Source organism: Elgaria multicarinata, chromosome 2, assembly GCF_023053635.1.
Source record: "Elgaria multicarinata webbii isolate HBS135686 ecotype San Diego chromosome 2, rElgMul1.1.pri, whole genome shotgun sequence".
Classification (NCBI taxonomy): domain Eukaryota; kingdom Metazoa; phylum Chordata; class Lepidosauria; order Squamata; family Anguidae; genus Elgaria; species Elgaria multicarinata.
In genome coordinates, this window is record NC_086172.1 from 41,356,872 (window position 1) to 41,372,301 (window position 15,430).

Below are 15,430 nucleotides of genomic sequence, written 5' to 3' on the forward strand. Positions count from 1 at the left end.
GAGCATGTTTAAACTGTGGTTATGTAACCACCATGATTAGGAATGGTTCACACGACAACGTAAGCCATAATGTTTAGCTCAAAACGCTCAAACACCATGGCTTGCTCTTGCCTAGCAAATCTTTGTTAAAACAAACAAACAAAATGAGGTGGATGTCATGATAAGCCAGGGTTCTGGAGAACCCAGAATCAAAGGCCATGGTTTGTTGTAGGCTTATGACTCTGGCTTGTTAGGAGAGAGACAAGCCAGAACCCCCAGTTCATACATCACAATAAACAAACTACAGATGACAAGAGGGGCCAAGTAGGATTAATTGGACAGTGTGAACGAGCACACTTGCTCAATCCTGATAAACCAGGGCTGTCTGTCAGTTTTAGATTTCTATGGAGAAACTAGATTTTATGTGACTTCAGTCTCAAAAATATATGGATTACAATGTAAAGGGTAATGCCATTACTAAGTTCAAAACCTTAATGTAAAACCATTCTACCTATACTGGGAGCAAGGTATTTCTCACAGTAAGCATCAAATTCAACCTGCAATAACACCTTCACCACAGTTGTAAGAAAAAATAATACTATGAGCACTCCTTCATACACTATTCTTTAAAAATATACAAATCACAAGTGCTATGGTGCATAACATTCAAACTTAATATCCATTGTAATTTCACAGTGCATTTATTTTTTAAAGTCTGAAATACTGTTGTGAAATGTTCTCTGGCATTTTACAGTTGACTTGAATTTGTTTCCTCTAGCTAACAAAATAACTTGTAAACTGTTAGTATAGAATTAGATTGATTTGCACACAGTGTACAGTGTGAATTCTTCAAATTTATTTTTGTGTTCTGTGCAGCTAGATTTTTAGTCTAATATTACTTCATCCATGCTTATGTTTACTGGATACTCTGAAAGATCACTGTGTTTATTTTGTGTCCGTGTGTACATAAAACTTGGCATGAAGTACTAATAGAAAACAAAGGGAAACGCTCCATCACGGGCAATGCAATCCTATACATGTTTACTCAGAAATAAGTCCTACTGAATTCAATGATGCTTACTTTCAGGTAAGTGTGTAAAGAATAACAGCCTATTGGCTAACAGTTGGCATAAAGCAGAAGTGGGCAACTAGTTAAGACTGAAGCTCCCATCATCCCTCACCATTCATTATGCTGGTAAGGATGCTGGAAGTTGTAGCCCAAAACATTTAAAGCAGGGGGGGTGGAACCTTTTTGGGTTAGTGGGCACATTTGGAATTTTGAGGATGTTGTGGGTGTTCTCACAAAGTGGCTGCCGTGTGGGGGTGGCATGCCCATTCATAAAATGGATGGTATCAGGGGCACGGCCAGCCACAAAACACTCCTCTCCCAGAATGCAGACTGGTGAGATGAAAAGAAACTAACTTCCACAAGCTGGAGGTGGGGTCTGATCTCCAAAATACAAAACTACTCTTTTGAATCCAAATGAAGATAGTTCTGGAGGGCAGCATTTCATTCTGTGGCATGCCAACCTCTCCAATTAAAATAATTACAATATCTTAAATAAAAATCCGGGGGTGGGTGCCAAGGGAGGAGTCCATATTGGTTGGATGCCATATTGGAGACTTCAGATCTGGAGAACTGCAACTTGCCCACTCCCGGCCTAAAGTGATAATGATTAGTACATACATTCCACAAGCCTAATGTCAAAGTCTCCTACCTTTCCAGTCTGATTACACACACTAAATGCTACTTGGCCAGAACTAAATGCTACTTGGCAAAGAACAAAATGGCATAAGCGGCTGAGAATACTAAATAACTCCAAATATTTTCTTAGGCATAAGCATGGATTTCATCTTCTATGCAGTTTGAGAAGAGACTAACGGCTCGATCAACATCAAGGCATCCATTCTGTAGAATATTCTCCATCACATTAATCTTCTCTTTCTCCAGCTTCCGAATTTGATCCATTATCATTTTACCCTTTTCCTATATAACAATACATAAAATAAAACAAGATGATACTTGAACATAACCAGAACACGTCTAACCATTTTAAGCAGTTCATGCCACAGTACACCCATCTCTAGTGCTAGGATTCCATATAGGTGGAGATCTACAACAAAATGTTGCAGTGTAGCCCCTAAGAGTGCTCTTGTCGGGGGCAGCCAGCCTGAGAAGCAGCCTTACAGTGCTGTCTAGGACTCCCGACACCTTTGCCATGTTATACATGGTGTTAAGAGCTTAGGTTGAGAGCTGGTAGCTCCCCTTGAACCAAAGTGCTGGATTGCTATATAGCAGAGGGGAGAGGTTACGCCTACCCCTACAATGCTTTCCTTTCAAGATCGTACAATAAGCAGCTAGCGTCTTAAGCAGCTCAATTCCTTCCCTGCCTCTCCTCTAGGTTTGTGTTTTTAACCACACTTAACATTCCAGGGCTCAATGGTTCTTGACGATAAGATTTAATTGCAAGACTCACGGCCTGAATGTCTTCTAGTTGCTATAGACCCTTATTTAGCCTCACTTCCAACCTGCACTGTATTGCAGAGCTGTTGTAAACCACTCTTGCACACACAAACACCTATAATATGGTAAGAATGGACTATCAGGGTGATTTTTAAATGCCTAAAAAATAAAATAAAATAAATGACTCCCAAGGAGAGAGAAGATGATGTCTTGTCACAGCTACACTAAAATATTGGCTCCTCCATTGTTTTCTATGGGCAATTATGCTGCAGAAGATGAAAACAGTATTCATTGTAAACCCTGTCTGGGGCTGATGTGAGTTGCAGTCCAACAACATCTGGAGGGTCACACATTCTCCATCCTGATTTATATAAACCCCAACCTTAGTTTTGGGTTACCCTGTTCCAATGCCAAATGTATAGTGGCACTTGACTACCTGGGTTTGCTTTGTAGGGGAGAATCCGTGGGATGAGTTCTTAACCCTCCCCGTAGGCCTGTTGATTCTACTCTACTTACTCCCCCAGTCATCTGTCTGTGTATATAACACAAACCTATATAGCTTAACTTGCATTAGCAGAGTGAAGTGAAAGTGGCAGTGCAAAATACAGTGCTAGCAGTAGGGATGGGGGGAGGGGGCAGATAAGACATCAATGCCAAGTAGACCCATGACCCTTCTTCAGTGTGTCATACCACATCCTTTTCTGCCCATGTAAAATCAAAGATATTGATGTACTATTGAACGGCACTATGTTCCGTGTGAGACCATGTGACTACTGCTAGGAGCATCTACCATGCAAAAGCACACGTTGAAAAGTTTCTTGGGAATTAATTGGTTTTGCTTGAGCCTAGGAAACGAGCTAGAGTAGCATGTGCATATATCCTCTTGACCTTTCAAGAAATATGTTTGATCCTTTGACTGAAAGACTATATGCCATAGCAGCCTCTCCTCATCTACAAGAGTTAAGTGATACATAGTGTTAAGTTACATCAGCATTATTCAAGTAGCGCAACATACAAAAAACTTTACCTTGAACTAATTTTAATACCAATGCACTTTGTGCTACACAGTTCTAGCTTAAATCAACCTACCTTGGAGGACTCCATCATGGCAGTTGCACTTTCATGTTTTTTGTAGAGTTCATGTCTTCTGTCTGGCTTAGTCTGAAATCGTGGTTGCTTTTTAACCGGATCTTCAGGGCCAAACACCGGGGAACTGGTTTTTAGCAACTGAGTAACATTTGGCACGAAAATGAAAGGTTTAAAGACAGACCTAGAGAATAAAATGAAATTCCAAGTTAAATGAAAATTAGCACAAATGTACACTAGATGATTCTTTCCCCTGGTTTCCTTGAGTTTAAAGTACTTAACCCATCAATATTACAATATCTTATATGTTTATTCAACATAAATCCCATGGTAGACTTAACTCCTCAAGCCAGTTATCTTAAATACACCCAGCGGTATGGTCTATTAAAATCAGGGAGCACTTAACCATTAGAGGAGAATAGGTTCTTGAACAAAAAAGACAGTTGCACAACAGATATGGTTTCCAGCATGTTCCAAGGAAATTTTTGAACAGAATGAGGGAAATGTTTGAGGCTCTTCTTGCTGGCCCACCTTTGAAGGCCGTTAGGTGGGCAAGTACATATGAGAGGGCTTTTTCTGCAGTGGCCTCTCACATCTGGAATGAGTTGACATCAGGTCTCCATCAAGTTTCATCATTGCAAGCATTTAGGAAAGCCCTGAAGACTTAGGGGGGCATCTGTGCATGTTGAGATCTACAACTCCCAGCATTCCCCAGCCAACATGGCTGGCTGGGGAGTGCTGGAAGATGTGGGACTTTCTCCTCTTTAAACATGCATAGGGTTACACCCTTATTTTCTCTGTCCTTCCCCAGATTGTTTTATTGGACTGTTCTGCTTTGTAGATGCAACCGTGTTGTACATTTTAGTACTGCCTAGGCCTGCTGTTTTATCATTGCATGGGTTTTTATTATATGAGATTTTATTGCTGTAAGCTGCTTTTGAAGGACTTCTGCCCTGAAAGGTAGCCTAGAAATCTCTTAAATATAATAATGATTCTTGGTAGAAATTGTTGAAGCATTAAACATTTCCCTTGAAAAATGCATTGGGGACCATGGGCTAGACCTAAATATGCATTTGCACAATAGTTATAGCAGCAACAGAGTCCCGCGGAATCATTGCGCAAGTGGTAGTGCAACATGCACATGATGCGTTGTGCAAGAGCCTAGCACTTGTGGCACCCAGCAAGACGACATCACACAATTGGGGAGGGGGGTGTTGTTGCACGTCCACACCATGCCTTCCACTTGCATGGGATGGAATCTGGACCCCAACCAATATCTAATGTGCAGCTGTGTTTTTTGTTCTTGGATTTTTCTTTGGCTGTAACAGACCCTCTCTATCTGTGCAAGAAGTAGGGTCCTCGGGAATGGTGTGTCTTTGGACTACCAAGACGTTTTGGGGGCTTTTAGTTCAGAATGCTAAAAGTAAGTTGCACAAAGAAGAAAGTTGTGCAAAGAAAGGGTACATTAGGATTTCATTTTGATGACAAATTATTTGTATCACCTGTCAGGGTCTGGAGTTCCAGTAAAGAAATGAATGCAAGGGAGGCTAGGCTCCTGAGGGAGTATGGAAACCATGCTTCCAGTGGTCATAAAGCTGCCTTCCATATTAATGCCACTCTCCTTATCCCGAAGGATTGTCATCATTGTCTCAGCTTTTATACTGCCTGTGTAAGACAAAACATTAGTCTTCATGCAAAATGAATGCTTCTTAACTAAACCAGTAAAATGATATAAATAGCACCAATTCAAAACCCATATGCATGTTTGCTATAAGCTAAGCAACTATTAAGAAAATGTAAGGCAGGAACAGCAGAAAGAAAGATGGCTACACCATTATATTTCAATAAAGCAGGAAGTACTACTGAACAAAAATGCTGCTGTCCTCTCAGAGCACATCCATTCCTTCCCTCTGGTTGTGTGTGGGGCAGGAAAGAGCTACCTCAGTGCGGATACAGCATCCCATAAATCATCTCTTGAAGGTGGAGGGAAGAGATCTGCTTTTGCAATTCTGTTACTCTCAAAACTGTGATGTTGGGGGGGGGAAACTGAGTTCCTTTTTATCTATATTATAATGAAGGCTTCCTCAACCTGGTGCCCCCATGTTGTAATTCATTAAGGGATTTTGCTTTAGACTTCAACTCCCATCAGCCCCAGCTAACATAGTCAATGGACAGAAATGCTGGGAGTTGACATCCAAAACTTCTGGAGGGCTCCAAGTTGGGGAAGGCTGTTGTAATCCATGAAGGGGTTTTGTAGAGTTGACAGCAGTGATAAAACCTCCTGCAGTGGCTGGTTCCGCTGCTTGCCTGTCACAGTGGAGAAGGCCGGTCAGAAGGGGTTCTGAGAGGAAGGCAGGCAAGAAGTTCCTATAGGGAAAACTGGGTAGGATGAAGCAAGGACATAGGAAAGCAATGTTGGGAAAGCACCTGCTCCAGGAGAATGAAAGGAAGAGCAGAAGGGAAGAAGAGGGGAACGAAAACTGGGAGAAAGAATGGACAAAGGTAAGAGGTACAGATGGGTAAGAGTGGCAGAGGTGAGGAAGGATCAAGTTTACAGATTGCCTTGAAATAACCAGTCAGATCTTTGGTTATAGCCTGTCTAATCTGTAAGAATCCATCTCTTTCTTTCCCCCCCCCCACAGAAAAGCTTTGTTTTCCAATTTAAGTTTTCAACATCCCCCCCACTAATAAATTTAGAAGACCCATTGTCCATTTTAGAACATCAATCTCAATATTAAAAACAAATCCTCTGTGCCAATTTTAGAAGATTTCTTTTTAAACAGCAGAAAGTAAGATCTTTAGACACTAGTGAGTTACAATAATGATTTCCCTCAAGGTAAGTTAAGAAAAATGGAGAAGCTTAAACTGCATCAGACTGATAACTTGAACACCTGGTGTGACTTAAAACCAGCTGAGGTAAGTCCCTGAAAAATGGGGATTTAGAGAGTGAAAACACTGATAGAACCTCAACAAGGCCATCATATTAGACAGGTATTAAAAATGTTCTGTATTCAGAACCTACAATTCCCCAAATGAATGTAGGATTTGCATGATCACAGGGGCATTATAGCTGTAAGTAATCCACTAGGAAGCACAGAATAACTGCTGCAATTGGGGGTGGTAGGGCTCAGCAGAATGAATATTGAAACAGAGGGGTGCAATTTTATTTGGGCTTAATTCTTTTTTCCAACGCATACGTGACTTTACATGCAATTTTTATATACATGTAGTAAGCAAACAATGCCAAGTTAATGACTGATACAAGAATCACAAAATTTGGAAGTGTTCAAAAGATAATGCAGTATTCTTTAAGGATCTGTGCTGTTACAACCCTTCCTCTAAAGCAAGGCCCTCAAAGCATGAAGAGGTGCAACAGTAGCTAAGGGGAAGTATGGCTTCCTTCCTGATTCACTCAGTTATCGTGTAGGCCTTGACTGAGCCAAAAAGCAGAATATAGAGCCTTCCTCTAAAGAATGAGCTTTTTGTACTTGCAGTCAATACTATTCTTATATGCTAGTAGCATTGCTGTAAAGAATCCACTGATAAAGCACTGGGTAATAAGTTTGCCACAAGTGAGTGAAAGAGAGAGGGGGGGGAAGCAAAAGGGAGAAACATAAGTACTAACCTAGATAGATATTGTAAACAACAAAAAGATGTTAACAGGGGGAGATGAATGTGACATTGCAGGTCAGATTTAAGGATGCAACCTAAGTCTGGAAAGAATGTTTAATTCCACTGGTGCAGAGGAATGATAGTTGATTGCCCGAGTCATAAGGACGTTTTGAAGTGGTATAGTCCTCTTACAAAGATTACACTATGTTTTGTATCAGGAATTTCATGTCTGATGTTGCCTCCCCCCCCCCCACTTACAAATATTGGAGGGGAGGGTTACAAATGACCTTTGATTCAAACATGTAAGCTCCATAATAAGGGCCATTAGAAACACTTTCCCACATAAAGTGCAGCTGGTGGTACACTTCATATGCACATAAGAATAAACCTTAGGAGATATTTAAGCTAGAATGATCAAACTACTTACAATGAGCAACAATACACAGTCATTGTTGATTTTAATGATTATTCCAGAAGCTATGCAGTTTGATGTTTGCAGCTAAAGTACCTTTAGGATGACAGTGAACAAAGTCCTTGTTGAAAGCAGTACTATTATAATATATGTTTCCTCCGCTCCCTTCAAGTTAAAAAAAGTTAATAGATCTAACATTTTGAACCCATGTCTACTTAATAACTCATAAAATTAAATGTCCACATTCTCAATGGCTCTACTTTATTATTACAAGGAGATATTTTAATCAATTATCTAAACAAACAAAAGTAAAGTCCCTTGTAATTCAACAAAGGTACCTGTATGCTTCTTCAGTAGTTTATAGCCTTCACAGAATCTGCCTCTTGTAGTAGTCATTCTGGCAGTATTTACATATGAATACGTGGCAGCAAAATCAAATTCTTTTTTGCCATCCCACCACCCTTTGCTTGTAGCATAACTCCTTACTTCTGGATGCTCACGATCAATCTTAGTTGTTATTGATAGTTGATTGGAGATGTTCCTTACCCCTTCTGTTAAAAAGTGTGAAAACAAGTCTCTTAATTGTATTTCTTAAATGTTTTCTGTATAAAACTGACCTTTTAAAAATTGTTTACATTTAGGCTCCTGAATTATAAGAGATCTCAGGAAGCAAACTAATCCCCCCACAAGGTGGATGTATTTGTTCCGTGCCATATTGTATATCCTGCCTCTCTATTTGGCATATTTAAGGCAGCTAACAAAAGCAGAACAACCATTACAACAAGTATGTGCCAAATTATTATAAAACAAATGTAAGACTCTTACAATGGGGCAGTATCCAACCGTGTCCATCCACAAGCAGGGCCCACTGTTGATTTCCTTCCGCAAGCAGACAGGCCCACTGATTCTATTGTACAAGCAGCAGCCACTACTTGCACAACGATGATTTAGTGCTCCCAGAGGCAAGCCCTAAAACAAGTCGAAACCCTCGTTTCTGGAATGGGACCAGTTGGCAAAGCTCCCTTAGGTGAGCTCCACCCACCCGCTTTGTTCCAGAAAGTTTCCGCTTGTTTCGCGTTGCCCCAGGAAGTGTTAAATCTCTGTTGAGCAAGCGGGGGCTGCTGCTTGCAAAATGGAACCAGGTCTCAGGGTTAAAAAGAAAGAAAAAAGAAAGAAATGTCCTCATTGGAATTGGCAAGACATTTTGTCTTGCCCAGTGTGTGTAACTGCAGTTTGAAAATAGGAGAGGGAAGAACTTAAAACCCCTTACCAAAACGCCACGGTCCTGATCCAAATCGAGGCCACACACACTTACACTCAAGTAAGTAAACAGAACATTTAGGTGACTGGGAGCGAGGTGCTTATTACAAAAGAGAGCTTCAGCTATGGGGCGGTATATAAATTAAATAAATAAATAAAGGAGAGGGAAGCTGCTCTGTTATTTTGGCAATACCCAATAGCCCAGTTACCAATATTTAACCTTGGCCTGTTCAGTGTAGGATCCTTTACTGCACCAACTGTGGGTACCAAATTTGCAGCTGTTTTTGCTGCTGCTCAAATCCTACTTCAGGAAGGCTTGATTATGGCTGCTCCAGAGTGTGTGGAAGATAAGAAGACAGAACTGTCACCTCCTGCCCCACATGCATTGTTTCCCTCCCTTTGGACCTGGCTCTCCAGCTAGATTTAATTGGCTAGCTGCAAAGATGGACTGCACAGCTACTGGAGGTGGAGCGGAAATTGAATGTGTAGGTGAGAGAGCAAGCAATGTAGACCTGTTCAGGAAGTGGCCTCAGCAGCAGTTCATGGAACCAGACGGCCACTTGAAAAATAGAGAGTATTACTGCTTTATGGGGTTAGGAGTTTGTGCAATCCGTCAACTGCACCACCAGCCACAGCGGCCACCAGTCACCACTGCTTTGCAATGCGAAGTTTCTAATACGTCAGAATATTACCATTTTGATTTTTTTTAAAGATAGCTGAACCTTATGTTCAATATTTCAGTATTTCCTGGAAATCAGGTCTACCAGACCCATCTCTTGTACCTCTTATGGTTTGGCCTGTTTCAGACATCACAAGCAAATCATGGCTTGGCTTCCAGGTCCAAGCCTTTTATTTGTGTTCTACCTCCTCCCCTTGCACACTGTCCCTCACTTTCTCATTCACAATAATATAGTTTGCTGTGATATCCACATCAGCCCATTATAGTTACTGTAAAACAAGGGTAGCCAACCTAGTGCCCTCCAGATGTTTGGGACTACAACACCCATCACTTCTGACTATTGGCAATGCTAGTTGGTGCTGGTGCCTATCCTTGCCATAGTTTGCCTCCAGATCAGAATTGTAGTAAATATAATTTGCCCAATTCTGACATTAGATATTTCCTGGAGGAAATTCAGACCGTGTGATGGGAGGAAGAAGCGTGTAAGTCGAAGGCATGGCCTGACAGCCAAACAATGGTTTCCCATAATATCTGAATCAGGCCTTTATGTAACATAAATCTACATTATTATTACTGTCCACCAGTTTAATCATTTTTTGATAAGTCTCTGCTGAAAGAGGAGTGATGATTATAGAATTAGGCCACTTTCGTCAGCACAAACAATCAAGCAGCACAAGAAGACTTGAAAACAAATGAAGGGGTATTAGTCATACCTTCTACCTTCTCTGCAGCCCAATACTTTCCAGAGGTTTCCAGTATCCAAGCTTCCTTTCTGTCTACTATCAGAAAACTATTGTGGTATGTAAATCCCATATCACTCTCCATACAGTTTCCACCTTGACCATATTTGTCCAGCAAGTCAACGATGACACTGACCGCTTTTTCTGCACTATCAGCTCTTTCAAGTCCAAGCCTGAAATTAAATCAGTGTTAACTTTCCATAGGATTCCTTTCTTAAACTATAAGAACAAAGTTGAATTTGAATATTATTGCAACAGGGTAAACATCCTTCTACCAACTGCACATGTATCTCATCCTGGCTCAGGCTCATCACAGCTACTGCCACAAAAGGTGCTTTTATGGAGAAAAACGTATCTCCAAACCTATAAGATGGCATCCTAGCATCCATGGGATTGTCACCATTCACCTAGCACTGGTATGTGTGTCCAAAAAAATAAGAAGTTAACAGAGTATTATGGGTTGGAATGGGGTAAATAGCTAAGCAAAGCAATTTAGCTAAGAATGCTGGTGCTACTGCTTCAAATAGATGCAAATGCATAGTATTGGAGCACCAAAAAAACTGCATGTACTTTCTTGAACAAAAATTATCTCAAGATTGAACTTACTTAATAAGACTGTTTCTATTGATTGAAAAACAAACAATTACAGTGATGCCTTTATGAGAAGTTAGTAGTTTGCAGTCTTCATAGTACCTGGAGTAGGCAAAAATCATCTATCCCAGAATTGGGTACAACATTTGTTTTCCTTTCTAGCAAGATCATGACATCCATCACCGTGCTTTAAGGCCTGATATATCCAAGGCCCTATGCTTGAATGCATGTTCTATCACTTGATGAATGCAACTTGTGTAAAAGAGCAATATTATGGCTAGCGTGTGTGAAAGAAGCATCACACTTCAAATACCACTGCTAATTGTTTCCTTCACATTTCAAATATAATGTTTTTCAAAGGCACGTTTAGCTGCAAATGATCAAATGCTGAATAACACAGTGATCAGAGAATCAACACATACGAACCAGGACCAGCCCGTCACCTCCCATTTTCTGCATGTTTATAAGATAGCCTCTCATCTAGGAAAATTAATGCAGATTGTCTGCAAACCTGACAAGATCCATGCCTAGGAGCGCTTCATCGTCGCAGACTTCTTCTTTCCCCCACACTGCTTCATTCCCAATGCAAACTCCATGTTCATTGGCCCCCATTTCAGCACCCCACAGCCATGATGGACGACTCAGGACAACTGCATATGTTTCTGGCACTTGTTCAATTTCTATATAAGTACACTGCAATAAAGATGTTTCCAGAAAATGCATCAGAAGAATTTAAAAGTCATTTTCCAAATGCCATACAAGAGGTTGGATACAAAGTTGTGCGAGCCGTTTCCCAACCCCTCCTCCCCACGGCAACCCTGTGTCCCTTGAAATGGCTTTCAGGAGATCCTCCTGACCAAAACGGGCTATGGCATGGGGGGCTCGGGGGGGGGGGACTACATGGCTGAGCGCCCAAAGGATGTGTTCACATTGCCTAAGGTTAGTGGGCAATTTATTTACTTCTTTTATTTAATAGATTTATATCTTGCTTTCTAGGAAAAAAAACTTACAAGGCAGCCTATGATCATATATAAATTAAATAATAGGAAGCCTATTCCCAGAATTCATTGCAAGCAAGCAGAAGTGCTTGCAATGGATTGTAAGTTGTAAGTGGATTGTAAGTTGGGACAAGCAACAGCCCTGAGTGGAAGGGAAAAAGGATTAGGCCCCAACAAAACCCACTGGACAACCATCTGTCAGGGATGCTTTAGGGAGGATTCCTGCACTGAGCAGGGGGTTGGATTCGATGGCCTTGTAGGCCCCTTCCAACTCTGCTATTCTATGATTCTATAATAACACAATTATTACATTGATATTCTGTGTACTTAAATATATTATGTTATCTACTGTCAGCATCAGGGGTAGGGTACAGGAGAAGGGCCTCGATATTAGGTTTTGCCCCCGGTTACCTTTCTGTTGCCCTGCTGGAGTGGGCATGAATGAAAACAGGGTTCCTAGAGATCCAACCCAAGATTTTTATTGAGCTGTGGTTCAGTGATGAGAGCAAATGCTCTGCCTGCAAAGAGTCCCAGGTCAACCCCTGGCACCTCCAGATAAGGCTGGGGAAAACCCTTGCCTGAAGCATTGGAGAGCTGCTGCCAATCAGTGTCAACAATATTGAGCTAGAAGGACTTCTGGGCTAACTCGATACAAGGCAGCTTCCTATTTTGCTAAGGATAAGCTTTCTCATTCTAAACCTGTCACTCATAATTTGCTTCAATGCACCAGCATATGATTTTACTTCAGAAGAAAGTATTTATTTCACTACTTCACTCTTTAAGGTAGGGATGGGGAACATGTGACCCTTCAGATGCTGTTGGAGTACAACTCCCATCATCTCTGGTCATTGCCCTACTGGCTGTGGCTGATGGGGATTGGAGTCCAACAACATCTGGAGCACCACTGCTTCCTTATCCCTCCTTTAAGGTATACAGAGAAAACATCCTAACATGGCTTGTATTATCTTCCTAGAAACTTTGCTTTTACCTCAACTTTTTCTCCTGGATTATGAGTTGCAGCAGGGAAGTACACAATCTCCTGGACTTCATCGGAGGGCCTATCTGAGTTTTTTCCAAAGATGATCCTGCTGCCATGTGTGGCGGGAGGCAGAGCCACAAAAGTATCGCAGGAGGAAGGTTCAATGAACCTGTGAGCCATCCTGGAAAATAATGTAATAAGAGACATAGCTAGCATTCTGCTGGTGCTACATAAATGAGAAATAGTAGTCACGGTTTCCACTAAGAAGGTCATGAGTTTTATGAAAAACAACAATGGAGGTCTGGCAAGTGGGTATTGCGCCTAAAGCAGTCAAAGGGTTGTATCCAATATTCATCTTGTTTAGAGTAAATCTAGTGAAATGAATCAGACTTAAGTTCAACTAAAACTGGATGCAACACAAAACGTGTATTATAAATAGAGTAAAGGTGCAATATGTTTAAAGAGGAAAAAGTCCTACGACTTCCATGCTGGGAGTTGTAGGACCTTTTTCTGTCTAAACGTGCATAGGATTGCGCCCTATGAGTATAGAATTCATGCATAAAGTAAGAGAACAGGTCCACCAACCCTCTAAAGTAGATTTGGAGGAGCTGGAGGAGGCAATCACTACTATCCTGTTCTGTTAATGGAAGCCATTGTGTTGACAGGAATTAAATACAATCTTCATAAATCAGCATAGTAAAATTACATCTGTAGTGGGAGAGAAAAACCTAGCTCTGACTGAACCCTAAACCACTACAATCAAATTTACTGATAAATTCTAGATCAGCAATTCCAGGATCTCTTTCAAGTTGTTTGTTGTTGTTGGAAAATGATGAGTTTTAGGTCAGATTACTTTTTGGCCCACTGTTTACAATGTTTTTCTCCATGTAATCAGCCAATTCAATAACTCTTCATAAATCTAATAAAGTCTGTTCTAGTCCATGAAAGAATATGTCACAATAAATCTGTTAGTCTTTAAAGTTTTTCAAGACTGCTGTTTTTTCTCAGTATGCATAGGTTACCCCAGTCATTCTAAATCTGGCGAGTGTGAACATTCATGTGCTAACAATCCCAGATGAAAATTGTTAAATAACGGTATTGATCCATTCTTGGGGGCGGTGTGTGTGTGTGGAATCCAAAAGTCATGCTGTTATTATTACTAAAATAGCACCAAGTCATGAGCAAACTTCTAAATTCTCCAGCACTCTACTTCAAGCTGAAAGTTAAGCAAAACAGTGAAGGTCAGGATGAAAAAAGCAAGCAAGCATGAAGATGCCCCAAATTGTAACAGTCTTAAGAAAATGTGATGTGGACTTAATTAATCCCAGATGGAAGTTTGTGAAAGTTCACAAATCAGAGATTCCCCAGTGAATGTTGACAGTTACATTTGCAGAGAGGTATCTGTTTGTAGTTAGCGCAAAACAAAGCAAAGAAGCTTGTGGCAGTAGAAAGACTGACTAATGTATTGCGGCATACGTTTTTATGGAGTAGAGAGCCCTTCATCGGATGCATAAAGTCTAATGGTGACACTTTGTATATCTGTTGATGTGGAGTGGACTATAGTTTATGGAAGCAAGTTGTGTTGTAGCTTTTTCCCACCTGATATACTCCAAATGTGTTGGGCTGTATGGTCCATCTTTCCCAGCTGGCATTGTGGGAGTTGTAGTCCACCACAACTGGACAGTACCTTGTTGTGGGAAGGCTGGCAATAAGAAATTGGTCAGCCTTTGAGGAAGCCTTGACCAACCTGGTTGTTGTGGTGGTTATTATTGCATTTATATCCTGCCTTTTTTCTTTCAAGCAATCCAAGGCGACGTACATAATCCTCCTCCTCTCTATTTTATCCTCACAGCAACAACCCTGTGAGGTAGGTTGGGCTGAGAGTCTGTGACTGGCCCAAAGTCACCCAATGAGCTTCCATGGCCAAGTGGGGACTAGAACCTGGACCTCCCGACTCCCAGTCCAACACTCTAGCAGCCAGTGCACCACATTGGTTCCCTTCCAGATGTGTTGGACCACATCTTCCAGCATTCCTGAATATTGGCCATGCTGGCTGGGACTGATGGGCCTTTGAGTCTGAAACATCTGGCCAGCTTGGCCAAGTTGGAGAAGGCTGGTTTAAGATACCACGACATGCCTCTTTTTTGTAAACGACGCTGTGACACCGTGTCTGCTGGATAAGCAGGAAATTATACCAGTAAACACATTGCGGATCTTTCTCCTACAAAAATAAAGAGCTTGCAGGAGAGGGACGGTAGGAAAGAGAGAAGACCAGGGCAGCCTTCCCCAACCTGGGGCCCTCCAAATGTTCTGTACTACAACTCCCATCCCCCTGGCCATTGACCATGCTGTCTGGGGGCTGATGGGAGTTGTAGTCCAAAACATCTGGGGCAGGGCTCCAGTTGGAGAAGGCTGGACTAGAGCGCCTACCCGTCCCCTTGGCAGCGCTTCAGAGAGCTCTGTAGCTTCGGCCTTCGCGCAGGGCCGGGCTCGTTTCCGTGCGGGGAAACAGGCGCTGCTTCGGCGCCTGTCGTCGACGTCGCTGGCCCTGAGGTAGAGTAGGAAGCCGAGAAGGGCGGCGAAGGATCCGGGCCCTCCTCCTTCCCCAGCTGCAGGAAATGTCGCCACCG

General features: G+C 41.7%; 1 protein-coding gene across 2 annotated transcripts; it reads right to left on the reverse strand.

Moving 5' to 3' along the window:
- Positions 1-661: 661 nt before the first annotated feature.
- SCRN3 (secernin 3) lies at positions 662-15,398 on the reverse strand. 2 transcript variants are annotated; one of them, XM_063116372.1, is made up of 8 exons: positions 15,231-15,398; positions 12,810-12,981; positions 11,335-11,516; positions 10,206-10,405; positions 7,892-8,104; positions 5,032-5,194; positions 3,533-3,713; positions 662-1,966 (listed from the first exon to the last, which is right to left on the reverse strand). In XM_063116372.1, exons 2-8 carry the CDS (start codon positions 12,978-12,980, stop codon positions 1,811-1,813), a joined length of 1,266 nt encoding a protein of 421 aa, XP_062972442.1. In that variant the 5' UTR covers position 12,981; positions 15,231-15,398; the 3' UTR covers positions 662-1,810. The 2 variants fall into 2 exon arrangements, with proteins under 2 accessions (XP_062972442.1, XP_062972441.1); XM_063116371.1 differs by lacking the exon at positions 15,231-15,398 and adding an exon at positions 14,400-14,519.
- Positions 15,399-15,430: the final 32 nt, after the last annotated feature.

What these genes read in the sequence shown, in the direction of transcription:
- SCRN3 (XM_063116371.1), bottom strand. Translation starts at nt 14,452, where the DNA reads ATGCCAGCTGGGAAAGATGGACCATACAGCCCAACACATTTGGAGTAT. An exon ending in ACACATTTGGAGTATATCAG is followed by an intron (nt 12,982 to 14,399) that starts GTGGGAAAAAGC and finishes ATTATTTTCCAG; the next exon opens with GATGGCTCACAGGTTCATTG. An exon ending in ATCCAGGAGAAAAAGTTGAG is followed by an intron (nt 11,517 to 12,809) that starts GTAAAAGCAAAG and finishes TCTTTATTGCAG; the next exon opens with TGTACTTATATAGAAATTGA.